This window comes from Struthio camelus, chromosome 27 (genome assembly GCF_040807025.1).
Source record: "Struthio camelus isolate bStrCam1 chromosome 27, bStrCam1.hap1, whole genome shotgun sequence".
In the NCBI taxonomy this organism is placed as follows: Eukaryota; Metazoa; Chordata; class Aves; order Struthioniformes; family Struthionidae; genus Struthio; species Struthio camelus.
Genome location: NC_090968.1, coordinates 1,297,048 through 1,313,659, shown reverse-complemented (window position 1 = coordinate 1,313,659; position 16,612 = coordinate 1,297,048). Strand labels below are relative to the sequence as shown.

Here is a 16,612-nt window from a genome sequence, read left to right as displayed (position 1 = left end):
CGCTGACCGCGGCGCTGAGCTGCGCCCGAGAGAGGAGCTGGCGGGAAGGGCCGAGCGCCGCCTTCAGCCCCGCCGAAGGGAGAAGCGCGGCCACACGGGGCGCGGCGGCCGCGCGAACTCCCCTCAGGCGCTGCCTGACGCCCGCCGGCACCACCCCGCCCCTCCCCCCGGCCGCCCCGCGGCCAATCGGCGGCCGCCACCGCCCCGCCGCCCTTCCGCCCCGCGGCCAATCGGCGGCCGCCCTCGCTCCGCCCTCTCCCCGCCCCCTCCGCCGCCGTTCCGCCCTACCGCCAATCGGTGACCTCCCCGCCTCACGCTCCTGAACCAATCGGCGGCCGCCACGCCCCGCGCCCCGCGGCCAATCAGCCCCCCTCGAGACGCAACCCGCGGCCAATCAGCAGCTGCCACCCTCCTACCTGAGCGCGGCGGGGTTACGCCGCGCTGTAAACAACACCGGGGAGGCGGGAGGAGGAGGAGGAGGAGGAGGAGGAGGAAGATTTAAAGGAGCCGCGCCGCCACGGCGGAAACAGGCCGGGGCGGGGGTCGCCGAAGCACTGAGAAAGCTGAGATACAGATATAGATTTTTATTAACCCGTTGGAAAAAAAGAAAAAAAAATCCATAGTTGGTTGAGCAAAGATCATGGTTGGGGGCCCAACCGCCGCCGCCTCGCCGGGGAGAGCCCCGCCACCGCGGCCTCCGCCGCCCCCAAAACACACCAAACCTGACGCAAAATAAATATGAGTTATCGGCTACCTCGGCTGCCCCCCGGGGCCCGCGGCCGGCCCCGCTCCCGCTTTGCATAGAAAGAAGATTTAATAAAAAGGAAGGGCTTTTCCATCGTGGGTTTATTATTATTTCTAGCATCTCCCCCGCCGAGGCTCTAGGACCTGATAGTCGAAGACACGATTAACAAAAATAATTAAACCTTCTCCCAATAACTTACAGAGTCACCCCGGGACCTTGTGCTTTGGTGGTGGTTGGTGGGGGGGGGGGGCACCCCCTCGGCGGGGGCTCGACCTCCAGCCACGAGGCCGCGAACGGGCGCCGGAGGACGAGGAAGGTCGGGGAGGAAGGCGCCGGAGCCGGGGCCGGGGGGCCGGCGACGGGGCCCCCTCGCTCCCCCCTGCCCCGTACAACTTTGGTCACTAGCTTGGCGCCAGCGCGCGGGCGCCGCGGCGAGGCCGGGGGGGCTCCGCTCTCGGCGCGGCATCCTCCTCCGGAGCGATCCCGGCGTTTCCCCCTCCTTCCAGGGGGGGATCTGCGCCCACCGCCCCCCGGCCAGCACTCCCTGAGACGGCCCTGCCGGGCCGGGCAAACCTGGCCCCCCCGCCGCACCCCCCCGCCGCCGCCGGCTCCGGCACGATTCCCGTCTCTTCTGCCTCCGAGGGCGGGAAAGGCGCCGAAGTCAGGCCGGTATCCGCTGGTATCCGCCTCGCCGGGCGCTCGGAGCTCCCGCCGGGGGTTATTCCGCCCCGAGACGAGCGCACGGGGCGGATTCGGGCTTCGTCGGAAAGCAGCGAAGCGACAACGGCCCCTTCTTGCTCCCCGGCTGTTCTCCCGCAGGGGCAAACCTCCGACGCGCTCGTGACGCTGATGGGTGCGGCGAGGAGGCCGCCGAGATGCCCGGGGCCGTCCGGGTGCCAGGGTGGGCGGCGGGGGAAGCGACCCGGGGCGCCACCATTGCCTCCCCGACGGCCGAGGGCCTTCCAGCACCGCGGGCAGACAGCGGGCAATGCCGCCGTGGTCTTTTCTTGCGGTGGGACGGCACGGAAAGCGGAGTCGAAGCAGAGCCGGGATGTTGCAGAGGGTCACGTCTCTGAGAAGGGCCAGCTCGGCTGCAGCCCGCCTCATCCCGGCGGCGATGGCGCCGGAGGCTCCTCCGCGCGGCGCGGCGGCTTAGCATCCCGGCAGGAAAACTTGGCACCAGCAAGGATTCCTCGGATTCATCCGACTTGCCCCATCAGCACAGCTGCGCCCTCCACAGCTGGCCGCCTCGAGGATGCTCCGCGCTCCGGGAACCGCAAGCCGAGTGGCCCCGATGCATCCAAAGGGCAGCACGCCACAGCGGCGTTCCCTGGAGCCCCGGGCCAGCGGGACAGGAAAGGACACGGCAAGAAGGTGGCACAAGCACGAGCCTCTCCCCACGAGCACAGGCCGGAGCGACGGGACGACAGGAGCGGTCCGGATTTCCGGGAGAGGAACGAGAGCACAACGAGCTCAGGTGTCTCCACGAGCCGACGCGGGAAACGCTGCCGTCACGCCGCAGAGCCCAAGCCAGCCCTCGCGTTGCCGAAAGTCGTTCCCAAAGGGTCCGGTCGCAGCCAGCTCCCAGCGCCGTTCTACCTCCGCGGGCCTGCGGCACCCAAAACCGTTGAGCTGCCCGCCAGCGAGAGCGGGATCCGCGCCGGGCTCATCCCTGAGGGGCTGCAGATGTGGAGATCTCCATGGAGCTGGCGGCTAAGGACCGGCCGCCGGGTCAGGATGACCGGAGAGAAGTGACATGCAAGAATTTGAGGCTCCCTGAGCTAAACGAGCGGCGGCCACGGCCTGGCCGAGCGCGCTGCCTCCTCCCTGGCTGCGCTGCCGTGGTCCTTGGCGTCCCAGCGGGACGGCCGGGGGGAAGAACCCAAAGCCAGATGAAGGCGCTGGGCCGCACGAAGCGGGTCGTCGCCCTCCACGTGCGCCTGTAGCGGAGTGCAGCCCTCCGTCTCCATCGGGATTCGTTTAAATAGAAAGCCAGTTTCAAAACAGCAGCAAAACCGGGCTCCCTTTTTAACTGTGCCGCAGATCCCTCCATCCGCACCCGGGCAGAGCCTTGCCCCGGCGGGTCCCGGCACCCCACGGCTCCGTTACCCACGGCGGGGCGGGGAATTCCCTTTGCGTGTTAGTGTGGCGCTACGCCACGGACCCGTATCCGCTCCGTCGCTTCCAGCCTGCTCCCCCGCCAGATGCGGAGCGTTTCGTACAGGGAAGGGTCCCTAAAGAGAAAAGCTACGGGGGCGTGCGTGCGGCGGCGCCCCTTCCACGTCCCTCACCTTGGTCCAGAGCGTCCTCCGAGCGCGTCCCCGGCGGGGCCGGGGTCAGATGGAGTTCTCCAGGGAGCTGTGGTTGCTCCTGCGGCTCAGGCAGTTCCTCTCGTTCAGGAGACTGGTGGTCTCATCCGTGCTCGAGGGCTCGGGCTTCTCCGGCAGGCTGGTGTCCACTTTGGAGGCGTTGCTGTCCGGGGACTGGGGGCAACTGTCCATGCGGGAGGCCATGAGGCCGTTCTGGTACTCCTGCCGAGTGATCTGGCCCGGGAAGGAGGGCGTTAGGAGGCCCCGAGGTCCCCCGCTAACCCGCCACCCCGAGTCCCCCTCGGCCGGCTCTCTCACCTTGACGAATTGCAGATCGGTGAGGGCCCGGACGCTGAAGTCAGCCACGTACTGGGACCCGGCGCCCACGTTGAGCTGGTTGTTGCTGCCGCTCACGGGGGAAGAGATGGAGTCCGAGCGCTCGTGGCAGCTCAGCGAGGCGGAACGGTTCAGGCCGCTGACGTGGGACGGCGAGCGTATCTCTGCGGAGACAGGGCAGGGCGGGTGAGCAGCGCCGCCGCCTCGCCGGGCCCTCGCCTGGCCACCGAGGAGCGCTGGGGCACCGGATCCCACAGCTGCTGGGGATGCAAGCGCAGCTCCCAGCCCTGCCTCTGAGAGCCATCCCCTCCCAGAGCCGTGCTGGGCTGAGGCCTGACAACTCTCTGCACGTGTGCTGCCTGCCAGCGGAGGGCAGGCAGGCTGCAAGCCCTCAACCCGCTGCTCCGGATACCGTCCTTGCGAGGGGCAGGACGCATGGGACAGGATCCCAGCAGGTTACCAGCTCTCAAACGGGTCTGTGGGGTGCCAAGCCCCAAACGATGCTGCCCCATTTCCGGAGCGGGCCAGGGCTTGCAGGCCAGGCTGGTATCGGAGGCCCATCCCGTAGGATCTGGGGACGCGGAGCCAAGCGCAAAGGGAGAGCAACAGGACATACGTCTACCCAAGCGCAGCCCTCCACGGCCGAGCCCTGCCGTACCCCGGCTCTGCCCACGCAGCGCCGGACGCGGTCCCTGCCCGTCGCTCCTGCCAAACGGCCACCGACCGCGGCCGAGCGGCCTGGAGCCTGGCCGACACGGCGAGACCCTGCAGGCGCCCTGCTCCAGGGCCAGGCGCCGCCCGGGGGACAGCCGGCCGTCCCCTCGCCCAGGGTCCCAGCACAAGGCCGGTGGATTGCTCACTCGGCGTGGGGTTAGGGTCGAGGTGGGGGTTACGGGGACAGGACGGCGCGGTGACGTGCTCGGAAAGCCTCGGGGTGACACAGGAGCCACATGCAGCACGGGGAAAGAGAAGCACCTCCTCACTAGCCACTCGACAAGGGGAAGGCCACCAAACGGGGCTTCATCCACCTGGGGAGCGCCATCGTCCTACTCCTCCGCCGAAGGCACGGCAGAGGCAGCTGGGAGAAAATGGGGTGATTGCAGCATAGGACCTCACTGCTGCTTTGAGCGGGGCCATGAGATGCCGGGCAGTGGCACCGTACGGCTCCAGCCCGCAAGCTACCACAACAGGTCTCCAGAGCACCGTGCTCACAGCAGGAGAAGCTGGCCCAGCTGCCTTTGGAGCATCGAGGCACTCGGACACGGGCTGAAAAAGCCAGCGGCAAGGGGAGGCAGCCGGGACAGTCTCCCGGCACATGGATGCTCCTCGCTGGCGTGGACGAGCCCCACGCTCGGCTGTGCCAGAGTCAGATGAGACCGTGAGGAGCTGAGCTGGCCCAGCTTGGGGGCCCGGTGCCCAGTGCTGCATTAATGGGGCCAGAGTGGTGGGGACGCCCAAATGGCGGGTTAATCCGGTCACAGAGGGGTTTGGCACGCCATGCAGCCGCACCATTTACCTGTCAACCTGGAAAACAATGACCCTCGCTTTGTGGATTGGCGCCGGGGCTGGGCTGGGAGGGCTAGGCAGAGACACGGACAACACAGACACGCAGAGGACAACGTCAAGAGAGACCTCTGGGCAAAGGAGACGGCGGTTGCGATGTTCCCCCGGCATCCGTACCTCTGCCCCTCGCCACGCTCAGGCCCGCGGCAGAGAAGACGGGCACGGATCCGTGCTGCAGGCGGGATGGCTGAGTGCATGGCCCCCCGGGGATAAACACAACTTTTCCTCCTCGGCACAGGGGCAGGGACCCCCAGGGCAGGGTTAACCCCCCTGGGCTGCGGGGCTTCTCTGCCATCATGAGTGGCTGTGCTCTCCCTTGGTGACCCCATGACTGTACGCTGAGCCCAGCATGGGCCGGGAGGATCGATCTCGGGCTGCTCGCAGAGCCTGGCAGCGCCGGGAGGGCAGCCCGGCATCGGAGCAGCAGAGAAACAGATCTGCCAGCACGCTTCGAGCCCAGATGCCGGAGCTTTAGCTCCAGGTCGCGCCCAAACCCTCTGCCTCCACTGCCAGATGCACTCAGGGTGCGGGTCCCTGAGAACAAGTGCCAGGTGAGGTGCTGGCTCTGCCGCGCTGCCAGGCTGCCTTTGGCTCATCGGCAGAGGGTGCCCAGGCCTCACAGCAGCTTGCGGGGCACCAAAATGGGGCCTGTAGCCTCCGGCGTCTCCTATTCCCTAAGGCAGCTCTAGGGCAGGATCGGGGGGCTCTGCCCATGCTGGGTGCCCGATCAGGAACCGCTTACCCGATACAGGAGGTGGGCTGAGGGCCATCACCCCATAATAGGAGAAGGCTCCCGCCTCAAACTTCATGCTTTCCTTGCCGGCCTCCACTTCCACCTTGCCCTGCAAGGGAGAGACGGCGTCAGACTGTAACGCTGCAGAGAGACGTGCTGCATCCCACGGCCACGGGACAGGCAAGCGCCCCGTTCGCCCGTGCCACCCCCAAGGGCTCGCAGCCAGGCTGGGAGGGCGGCTCGTCCCCCTCGCCGCTGACCTCAGCGTCGTGAAAGGGCAAGCGCTGGATCGCGACGCGGACAGAGGGAGAGCCCTTATAGCCTTCCCGGGGTTACAGCTTGCCCGAGGGACCCCGCGTGTGGCTGGCGCTGCCTTCCCGTGCCCAACTGGCGAGGCCCCAGCGGCACCCTGTGCCTGGCCCCGGGTACCTGCAGGATGAGGATGAAGTAGTCTGCTGCCTTGTTCTTAGTGTAGAGGAAGTGGCGCGGGGATTTCTTATTCTCCTCGTCAAACTTCAACTCCTGAATGACGTCGGAGTACTTGAGCAGCCGCAGCAGGATCTTCTCCGAGATGAAGTTGGGGGTGAAGAGCGTCACCTCTGAGAATGAGAGGGGAAGGGGGTCAGAGCCACCCAGTCTTCACCCCTCTCCCTTCACTCCGGCTGTCTGTACCACGGGCACTGGAGGAAGGTGACGGGGGATGTGCTGGAACCCTTGTCCCTTGAGGACATGCCCTAGATCAGGTTGGGTCCCACAGACACCTCCCTGAGCTGGAAGTCCATGAGTTTGGTGCCTCCACCAGCTCCGCAAACAGATGGAGAGAGCCCAGGATGGGCAGCCCCAGCTGCTAGGTGTCAGAGGCAGGGCTGGTATCCCCGAGCCCTGTCCCTTCTCATTTCTAGTGACAGGACAAGGCCACCCAAGGGGTGGCAACTCCACGAACCCAGCCAGTCTGCGGGGATGCAGCGCCAGGCAGGGCCTCCCCAGCCAAGTTGGGGAGGAAAAGTTGCAGCAGATAGGATAAGGGCAGGATTGCGGACAAGGCACAAGTATTAATTTCGGAACGGGATGGCCAAAGTGACTCTTCCTCATTGCGGTGAAAGGAATGGAGCTCATCCAGCTGTGAAGCCATGCCAGGGACACGGAGCCGTCGGTGCTGGTGCTCCAGAGCAGGGCTGAGCCGACAGGCACCCCGAGCCATAGGGAGTGTCCCCCCTCAACTCACCCGTAGAGAGGAAGCGGTGAGCAGCCAGCAGCAGCTGTGGGGAGATCTTCACCTTGAGCTCGTTGACGGGGTCCTTGAAGGCAGAGAAGTCCCGCTTGTTTTTCTGGTTGCCCACCCGCTTCCTGTTGCGGTTGTCAGCTGTAGGGAGCAGGGTGTCAGAGGTGGGCAGGCAGGACCCGGGTCCCCTTGCCCCAGGCCACAACACCCAACAGGGGCCGGGCCAAGCCCAGAACCTACTGTACATATCCGACTCGTCCAGGATCTCCGACTTGATGATCTCCTCGATGACGTCCTCCAGCGTCACCAGCCCCAGCACCTCGTAGAAGGGATCTCCCTCGCCCTCGTTGTTCACCTTCTGCACGATTGCCAGGTGGGACTTCCCTGCAGACAGACACACAGATGTTGGTCACGGCATCCTGCTGGAAGCGAGACCACCCTGCGCAAAGGCCCGGGGCTCTGATAGTGCATGGTTCCTGGCAGCCCCCAGCCCCACCACACCTGGGGTGGGCTCCCACCACAAGCAGGACAGCAGGGTGGGAAAGGACTCTGCACCCCGGGGATGCCACTGGGATCAAGGGCCTGGCCCTTCCCTCAAAGGAATTTGCCCGTGCAGGTGCTCCCAGCAGCCGATCCCACCATCCTCCCGGGGCAGGAAACTTATAATAAAAGAGTTAAAAACTAAATGAGTCCCTGGGCTGGGCCCTAATTCCCAATATAATGACAGTAACTAAGCCCATGACAGAATTCCCCCTGCCATTAGTGCAGGCATGGGCTCAGGGCATCTCCGTACTGCAGTGGGGCTTGGCCAGAGGCTTTTCCAGGCGCTGGATCCGGATGCATCCTTGGAGGAGCCTATGCCACGTCACCAGAGCGCAGCGGGGTGCTGGCACGGCCCATGCGGCACTGGCTCTGCTTGGTGAGCGTGGATGCTCACCATCCGGTGAGCGTACTGGCCTGCTTACGACACCCCTGCACCCTCCGGCTGAGGGATGTTTGCTGGGCAAAACGATGCACCCAAGAAACGTCGACAAGAGAAACGTGAGGAAGCAGCCAGCCCTCGGGGAGGAACGCGACCCCGAGCCTGCCGGGATGGGTCACGTCTCTGCCAGGGGCTATTGCCTCTCCGATTTTCCTCAGCAGCTCTGCCAAGCTGACCTGGACTGTCCTGTCCTGGAGGAAACGCTCCGGATGCCAGGTGCTGTGGCCTGATCCCAGAGCCAAAACATCCGGGAAAGAGAGCCAAAGGCAGAGAGCTGCTGGTCCTAGCCAGGCCGTATGTACGCCGGCCCCTGCGAAACGGCCCCGGGGCATCCCCGAGAGGTCCCTGCTCGTGGGGAGACCTCCCCTCACCCAACGCAGCCAGGGTGCAGTTTGCCATATTAAACATCAGTGCGACCGCTGGCTGGCACTGAGCCTGGCATCACACTCACCCCCAGGACTCTGCCCAGGGGTTTTCCGGCCCGGTGGAGAACCAGGAGCCTCTCATCAAGTTTCTGCCACCCCAAATGCAGTGTTGCTACAGCCCTCAGCGAGTCAATCCCCTCGCCTTTAGCGTCACCCCCAGGTTTGACAAGGGGTCATGTGGGATGCTGGTGACAGCAGTGACCAACGTGGGTCCCTGGATACTCCATTTGTGTCAGCCACCAGCCAGGTGGCGAGCCTGAGCTCTCCCCTTTGAGCCTGACAGCCAATTTTCAATCCCTCTGCCCGGGGTGTTTGTCCCAGCTGAAGGAAAGCAGGAAAGAAATCACGCTGAGCCACCAGCACTGGGAAAGGCCACCCCAGCTGGGAATCGCTACTGCGGCGCTGGAAGTTGCAGCCCTGCTCCCCAGGCCCGGAGGCCGCGGAGAACTGGAGCGGCCGTTTCCCCACGCTCAGGCCAGCAGCAACGTGCTTGCAAGACCAGTATCTTTAGCCTGGGGAAATCGAGGCACAAAGGGGGGTGACATTTCCTCCTCGACTTTGATGGAGATGGGAAAAATAGCTGGGGGTACCTCCGTGGCATTTGACATAGCCACGAGCCGCACGGGCCAAGGAGCCTGGAGCCATCCGGCTCGTGCCCCAGCCCTTGCCCAACCGGAAAAGCAGCCGGAGAAAACCGGGAAGTGGGACCCAAAGGTCGGAGGCACAGCCCTGAGGGCTGGGCTAGGCGGCCAAGCCACCAGCTGCCGCAGGCCAACACCTTGCTCTGCGCCCAGCCCTTTCTCCTGCCTGCGGCTGCACCCATGGCAGGGATGTCTCTGGCATCTCTCGCGCTCCCGACCTCGCTGCCCGCAGGGTGAGGGTGTCAAAGGAAGCTTCTCTCTCGGAAAAGCCTCCCAGTTTCTTCAGCAGCGCTCAAATCGTTCGGTTCTGCAGGCAGGAAGCTTGGCAGCGATGGTAGTTCAAAGGCGAGCTCCTCTGCCTGGTGCGCACCCATGTCCTCCATGGGCCAGAGATGCCTCCAGGACTGAGGTGGAGACTTGGGGGCGCGATTGCCTTAGTGTTTTCCCCAAAATACGCTTCTGGGCGACCCCTTCCACACGTGACAGGCTCTCGGCTCCAAGCAGCCTTGCGCTTGCGCTGCCTCTCTCCCCCCACCTCTTCCTCCTGCTCTGCCTGGATCGCGCCCCACACCTAGCAAGGAATGACCCATCTTCTTTCTGACAACCTAAACCGAGCACATCTGCACTCTCGCCACCAGCATTTCTCCCTGCGCCACTCACGTGGACATAGCACTGGTGTGTGCGCCCCAACAGGGTATCCCTGCCAGGCCAGAGCAAGGGCTGATTGCCCCCAGCACCTCCTGCCGCGGGGCTCCGGGGCAGAGCTCGGCCTTGGTACAGGGGACAACCGACCTCACAGCACAGCGGCCTCGCTTTCCCTTCCTCTCCGGAGGATCAATCCTGTCCTGGATTCCCGCACCTTCATCCTGCGCTCGCAGGGGCGAAAACACGCTGTCCATCAGGGTGCCGGCTCGACCCCAAGCCGTCAGCTCTCAGCGCCAGCGTTTGCTTCGTCGCCAGTGGGCACCAGCTCCCCGACGCATGGCTGCTGCTGTTTGCTTTGGGATAAAGGCTGATCCTGCCTCTCCCCAGCCGGGAGGCACCTCGCAGGGCCGAGCCCGTGAGTTGAGGCCGAGCAAGCCTGCGGAGACGGCCACGAACGCTGCAAATAGCTCAGGCCGGCTGTCATTCCCCCCTGCTCCCCAGCTGGAGGGCTGGAGTGTATGCCGAGCTGTGCCCAGGGCGCTGGGGAAGGGCATGGGGCAGGGGAAGAACTGAACCAGAGTGCTCGCAAGGGGTTTTTTTTGTTTTGTTTTGTTTTGTTTTTTAAATCAACCACCTCTTCCCCAGAGCCGCTGGCTGGAAAGCGCTTGGCTTTTGGAGAGCCACTCCTGCCCAGCGGCTGCAGCACAGATGCGAGAAGACGCCAGGCACCGCCTTTGGGAACGGCCGCACACACACAGAGCCCCGAGAAACAAACCCTACCGCTGCAGCGAGCCGTTTCCTCCCTTCAGGCTCACGTAGGATTATCTGAAGTGGCCGGGATCGCTGTGCTGGAAGCGGGACGCGTACGGGCTCTTTCGGAGCAGGGCCAAGCCGGCCAGACGCAGTCGCTGCTTCTGGGAAAGTCCCTCTGCGACGACGCTGTTTGCAGACATCCAGGCAGAAGCAGTGATGCGTACGCGGGGAGGAAACCGAGGCTCCTGGCGTTAAACCTCTTGGAGACGGCAAGGAACGGAGCGGACCCTGTGAATTCCCTGCCTAGTGCACGCGATGGGATGTCTGCTAGAGCCTCTACCCCCAAATCCCCTAATCCACGACAACATGCACTGCCAGGCCAGCAGCAAGGTCAAGATCCATATCCTACAAGCCTTCGAGCTAAGGCAGGTGTGTTTTATGCCAGCATGAAGTTAAGCACTGCCCTCTCCAACACTATCGGTTATTTAATTTTAGAGCTGGTGGCTGCAGGCCCCTCATCACCACGTTTGCACCTAGCAAAAAGCTAATTTTAGAGATCGGCCCTGCACAGCACTCCTTTTTCTCCTTCTTCAGGCAAGGCAGCCAAGCTCACGCGATTCAGACAATGCGGCGACAAAAAGGCTGCGGAAACGATGCCAACAAAGTGTGGAAAAGCCTCTAAGAGTGTTTGGCTGCACAGGCGGTGGCGTAAACCAAACGCTTCCTGCGCCCACCCCGGCTCATCTTGGCGAAATTAGACTTTCCCGACCGCAACGAGACCCCGGTGCCTCTGCGCTCCTCTCCGAGGGCAGTGCCCACTTTCGCGGTGCGTGTGTTTGCACACACTCAGCCAGCGGCGAGAGGAGAGAAGAGGCGATAGGATCAGGTTTTGAGCCTGCTAGGGACCAGCCCCGATGAGTCAGGGATCAGTTACTCCCCACCACCATGCTGCAATTGCCTGGGCCGAGCAGTCAAGGCTGAGCTAGCCGGGGAGCGGCCTGGGGCCGAGCAAACACGCCACGAGGTGCGGAGCCTGAACTCGAGCCTCCGGACCAAAGGGCGCAATGCCAACCCGGCTCGGGCTATCGCTACCGAAGCGAGGGGCGAGGAGGAGAGGAAACAGACCCTGCTCATCCCACTGGGCAGGTGAGAGAGGAGCGGATGGAGCTCGTGGTCACCGTGGGGCAGAGGCACCTTCTCCTCCAGGGCCCCGTTGCCAAGCCTTCACAGAATCACAGAATCGTTTAGGTTGGATGGGACCTCTGGAGATCATCTAGTCCAACCTCCCTGCTCAAGCAGGGTCCTCTAGAGCCTTGGCCCTCCTTGGCCAGGATTGTTTGGATACAATGGTCCCCACATTACCAACGGTGCTCTGGGCAGAGCTGCTTCCCAGAGACCCGCGCCTGCCACCTATTTAACACAGCGTGGGTCATCTCTAGGGAAACCCCAGGAGCTTTCCCAAATCCACTGTCCAACCAACTCACTGTCATCCTTCCCTGACGTGGCACGCACGAGAAACAGGGGCAGCAGGTGTATCCATGCTGCCTGCGGGTGGCAAGGCACGACGGGACAGCCACGTCCCAAAAACCATCAGTGCTGAGGATCATCTGGCTCCAGGCGAAGCCCCAGGTGCTCCCAGACCTCCTGCAGGAGCCGCAGAGGGGTGAAGCAACATCCTGATGTTGAAACGGAGTCTGGGAGCTCCAGCCACCCCATGGGGACATCCCTGGTCAAACCTTCACGTCAGGCTCGTGCCGAGGGAAGGAGAAGGAAGGGTATAGGCCTGCGAACTGCAGAGAAGTGCCAGATATCGCTGTAGGAGCTTTCTTCCCAGGGCTGGCAGTTAGGATGCATCTGTGGTAGCTGAGGGAGAAGCAAACTGCCAAGAGCCACGCTTACGACGATCAGAAGCGCTGCTGGTTGATTTTTTGCCTCCTTCACCTTTTGCTTTGCTCGAACCCAGTCCTGGTATTTCCTCATGAAGCTCATCCAGTGCCAGAGGTGAACCTTCCTGAGGCCAAGGAATTCAGCCCACCTTCCAGAAACAACCTGACCCAAACCACACAGTCCCTAGGGATGGATTTGGGGAGCTGGAGGGAGCTGTCGAGGCAACTCCAAGCCCTGAACCTCCCCAAAACAACCCTAGAGGTTCCCGCACAACAGCCATCAGGGCTGTGACATGCCGCGGAGGGGACCAGAGTCACCCAGAGAGGCAGCCTTAGCTTCGGCGCAGCTCCTGCTCACTTTGAGTCCCAACCAGTGGGATGAGGCACAGACTCGCCATGATCTGGTACTCGCTGCGGGTGGTACTACATCCACGGTGACTGTGAGTAACGGGAAATCAGTGTTCGGTCCCAAAAAGGGACCTCAGAAACAGCTACCACATCCGAGGAAGACAGCAGGCCCACAAATTACCCACTCTCAAACCAGAGAAGAAGTGACAAAAAATAACAATACGGGATATTCGAGGCCTTGTAATTGGAATGAGCAGGCTTTAAATCCTTTCACAAGGATTCATCAGAGGGAAAGGCTGGTGCCAGCAGCCGTGGTAACTCCAGCTCCAACAGCAGAGAGACAGAATAGGACTCCGGTTCTGTTTTGTTGGTTTTTAGAAATGGGGCCAGGATTAAGAGAGACAGCCGTACGCATTCGTATTGTGCTGCTTGGGGTGAAATTCTTGAACCAGCGCAAGATGAACTAAAGCAAAAGCATTTGCCAAGAAGGTTTTCATTAATCAGGAATGAAAGTTGGAGGCTCGAAGACGATGAGATCCCGTCACAGTTCCAACCACAAACAACACCGACCCATGATCCGGTGGCGTTATTCCCAAGTTGAAATTTTTGGGTTCGGGGCAGCACGATCACAAAAGTTTCAGGGAAGACAGAAACAGAGCCTATAACTTGCTGCGGCCTGAGCACGTGTCCAGTGTCACCAGGGAGGCCACCTCGTAAACTCTCAGCTCTCTGCTGGGCTCAAAGATCAGCCTGGCTTGGGTCTACCAGGTCACTCCCAAATCCTTGCTCGAGCAAAGCTCTGGCTGCAGGAAGAATTGTTAGACCTCCTAAATCCGAGGAGCATGCAGTTTCTTGGCTGGAACCGGCTGAGTCCAGACTGGAAACCACCCCTGGAGGCAGGGGCTCAAACCCAGCAGGCAACGCTGGCCTGAAGCCTACCTTCACCTCAACCCACTGCTGCGGCAGGGAGCTGGTACTGACCTCCTCCGCGCTGCCCCGAGCCCAGCAGACCTCCCGCAGTGGGACCAAACCTTCCCTGTGCAGATGTAACGGGAGACAGAGGAGACACCAGGGTCACACACGGCTGAGGCCTGGCATCGCCCGGCACAGCTGTTCCCAAGCCGGGTTACTTATCCCGTCCCCAAGGCAGGCAGGTCTCGCAGCCGGCACCGCACGGATCCTCACCTCTGCCGTGATCAGCCACTGCGGCCTGGACCGCGGCTGCCCACCCTCCCAGCCAACAGCCGTCGCTGCGTAACGCTCTGGGCATGGCTGAGCCCTGTTTCGGGCCGCGAGCAGCAGGCAGGTCGGCTGCCAACACCCCCCGAGGCAGCTGGGGCCCCAGCGTGTGCCGGCAGAGAGGCTGGGTGACCCAAACCGGCCTGGCAGCAGCTGCAAGAAGCTCGGGAAGGAGGGACGGTCTCCTGGCTGGTGCGGGTTTTCTCCTCACTCCCGGGCGAAGAGAAGGCGCACGGTGCAAACATGGTGGTGCAAAGGCCAAGCGGAGACCTCGGGCCTTCAAAACCTGCCTCCGAATTAACGCGGCCTTCTCTCGCTCCCGGCAGCGCCGGGGCCGACGAGAGGAGCCTCCCACCGGTCCTGGCCCTGCTCCCACCGGCGAGGCAGCCCCAACGGGCCTTCCAGCCCCTCCTGCCCCCTAGCCGCTCCTGGTTTTGGGTGCCCGAGCGCAAGGTGGGGCAGGAAGCGCTGTGATCGGGGCCGGCAGCGAGCCCAGCTCGCCGTTCCCAGCGCCTGGAAAGGGCCCAGAGGAGGGAGCAAAGCCCGAGCCAGGGATCGGAGCGATTTGCCAGGAGCCATTGAAGGGCCTCCGGGGCTGCTAATTAGGAACCAGAAGCGAGTCAACAGCCTCAAAGTGTTTCTAGGGGCTGGCATTAAGCAGAGCGTGCCCTGCCGATGGTAAAATAGAGGCTCTGTCCCTCCCCGACCCAGGTGCAGGGCCGTTACAGCTCGGACCCCGGAAACACGGCCCGTTGCAAGCACCGAGGCCGAGCTGCCGCCCCGGTTCCTGCCCGTCCCCAGCGGCACAGCACAGCGGTGCGTGCACAGACACCTCATCCCCTCTGTCTCCCAACGCCCAAAGCCAGCAGAGCCCGGAGCTCGGCCCCGAGGAAGCCCCCTGGGCTGTCACCGCGCGCCAAGCGCAGGCGGCTCCGGCCCTGGAGCGCCGCCAGAGACATTCAGCCGAAAGTTTTGCTTCCGGCATCTAAGCCTCGTTAAGAGCCTCCTCCGACCGGAGCCGGAGATGTTGCTGTGGGAACAAGCCAGCGGCCCAGCCCAGCCCGAGCGGAGCAGTCCGGCGAGCGGCACCCACCCGGCCAGCGCCCAGCCCTCTCACCCTTTTTGAACTCCTCCAGCATGGCGTCCAGCTTGGTGTCGTGGAAGACGACGTGCACGGGGTGGTTGTAAAACTTTGTGATGGTCTTGAGCGGGGTGCAGTCGTCAGGGTCGACGAACGCCAGGTCCTTGACGTAAAGGATGTCCATGATGTTGGAGCGCTCGTCCTCGTAGACGGGGATGCGGGTGAAGCCGCTCTCCATGATCTCCGACATGGTGTTGAAATCCAGGATGGCGTCGCTGTTGATCATGAAACAGTTGTGCAGGGGGGTCATCACATCCTCCACTGTCTTGGTCCGTAGCTCCAGGGCTCCCTGGATCATGTTGAGCTCCTCCCTCACCAGGTCATTGTATGGCTCCGTCACCTTCAGCATCTCCACCAGCTTCTCCCGATTGTAGACAGTACCGATCTCCTGGCCCAGGATGCAGTCCAGCAGCTTGCTGATGGGGAAGGAGAGGGGGAACGTCACCAGCATGAAGAACTTGGTGACCACGATGGTGTTGGCGCCCACGGCCAGACCGTGGCGGGAACAGAGCGCCTGGGGCACGATCTCGCCGAAGATGACGATGCCGATGGTGGAGGCGACGACGGCGCCGATGCCGGAGCCGATGAGGTCGTCGAGGAGGATGGTGAGGGTGGTGTTGACCAGCACGTTGCCCAGCAGCAGGGAGCAGAGCAGGTAGTTGCCCTTGCGCCGGATGGGCTCGATCTTGCGGGCGTAGCGCTTCTCCTTGTCGGTGCCGCAGTTCTGCACGATGCGCAGCTCCATGGGGTCCAGCGCCATGAGGCCCAGGTTGAGCCCGCTGAACATGCCCGAGAGCACCAGGAGCCCGGCGATGAGGATCACCTGGAGCCAGAGGGGCAGCAACGACTTCTTCTCCTCCAGCACCACGATGCGGCCGTCGGGACCCTGGTGAGGCAGCCAGGGTTGGCCGGGCCGGCGTTGGGTGCAGAGCACGTAGGTCTTGGCCTGCTCGTCCTTGCGCAGGGGCTGGACACGGACGCGGAGCAGGGCCGAGGTGTTGCGAGCCTCGGCGGGGCCCGGCTGCACCACCAGGTCCTGCGAGCGCTCGGGGCAGGTGCCGTTGGGCGCCGAGGCGTTGGCGGCGGCGGGCCGCAGCTCGGCGAAGGCCACGCGCTCGCCGGTGCGGGGCCCCAGGCCCAGCCCGTAGAGGCGCAGCAGCACCTCGCTGCCCTCCGTGACGCGGATGGGCCCGCGGGCCGGCGCCCCCGCCGCCGGCTTCGTGCTCTCCTCCAGCCTCATGCCCAGGATGAGGCTGTCGCCCGCCGGCGCCGCGCCGCCGGGCAGCGCTAGAAGCAGCAGCAGCGGCGGCAGCAGGGGAGGCGCCGCCGCGCCGCCGCCGCCCGCAGCGTCGGGACCGACCCCGCCGCCGCCGCCTCCTCCGCCGCCTCCGCCGCCGCGCCGCCGCCGCCAGCCGCCGCCGCCCGGCGCCATGTTAGCGTCTGGCGGGCGCCGCGCGCACTAGCCGCCCGCCGCGCTCGCGGGCCGCGTCACCCGCCGCGCCACGCCCCCCCCGGCCGCCGCGCCACGCCCCCCCCGCCGCGCGTCACCCACCGCGCCGCGCCCCCTCCTCCGGCTGGGCGGGGCCACGCCCCCTCCCCCGCCTTAAAGGGGCCGCGCCTGGGGTGGTGGGGGAGGGCGCGCAC

At 64.1% G+C, this 16,612-nt stretch overlaps 1 protein-coding gene across 4 annotated transcripts; it reads right to left on the bottom strand.

Moving 5' to 3' along the window:
* Positions 1-569: 569 nt before the first annotated feature.
* Positions 570-16,400, bottom strand: CNNM4 (cyclin and CBS domain divalent metal cation transport mediator 4). 4 transcript variants are annotated; one of them, XM_068920787.1, is made up of 8 exons: positions 14,945-16,400; positions 7,149-7,292; positions 6,912-7,049; positions 6,116-6,285; positions 5,696-5,795; positions 3,373-3,554; positions 3,037-3,288; positions 570-2,458 (listed from the first exon to the last, which is right to left on the bottom strand). In XM_068920787.1, exons 1-7 carry the CDS (start codon positions 16,398-16,400, stop codon positions 3,082-3,084), a joined length of 2,397 nt encoding a protein of 798 aa, XP_068776888.1. In that variant the 3' UTR covers positions 570-2,458; positions 3,037-3,081. The 4 variants fall into 4 exon arrangements, with proteins under 4 accessions (XP_068776888.1, XP_068776889.1, XP_068776890.1 ...); XM_068920788.1 differs by having other exon boundaries at positions 570-2,425; XM_068920789.1 differs by having other exon boundaries at positions 570-2,354.
* Between the last annotated feature and the right edge of the window lie 212 nt (positions 16,401-16,612).

Bases quoted from the DNA above. Each gene is read 5' to 3' on its own strand.
- CNNM4 (XM_068920786.1), bottom strand. From the start codon at position 16,400: ATGGCGCCGGGCGGCGGCGGCTGGCGGCGGCGGCGCGGCGGCGGAGGC. The intron at 7,293-14,944 runs GTGAGAGGGCTG...GTCTGTCTGCAG, and splicing joins GCTGGAGGAGTTCAAAAAGG to GGAAGTCCCACCTGGCAATC. The intron at 3,289-3,372 runs GTGAGAGAGCCG...TTCCCGGGCCAG, and splicing joins CCGATCTGCAATTCGTCAAG to ATCACTCGGCAGGAGTACCA.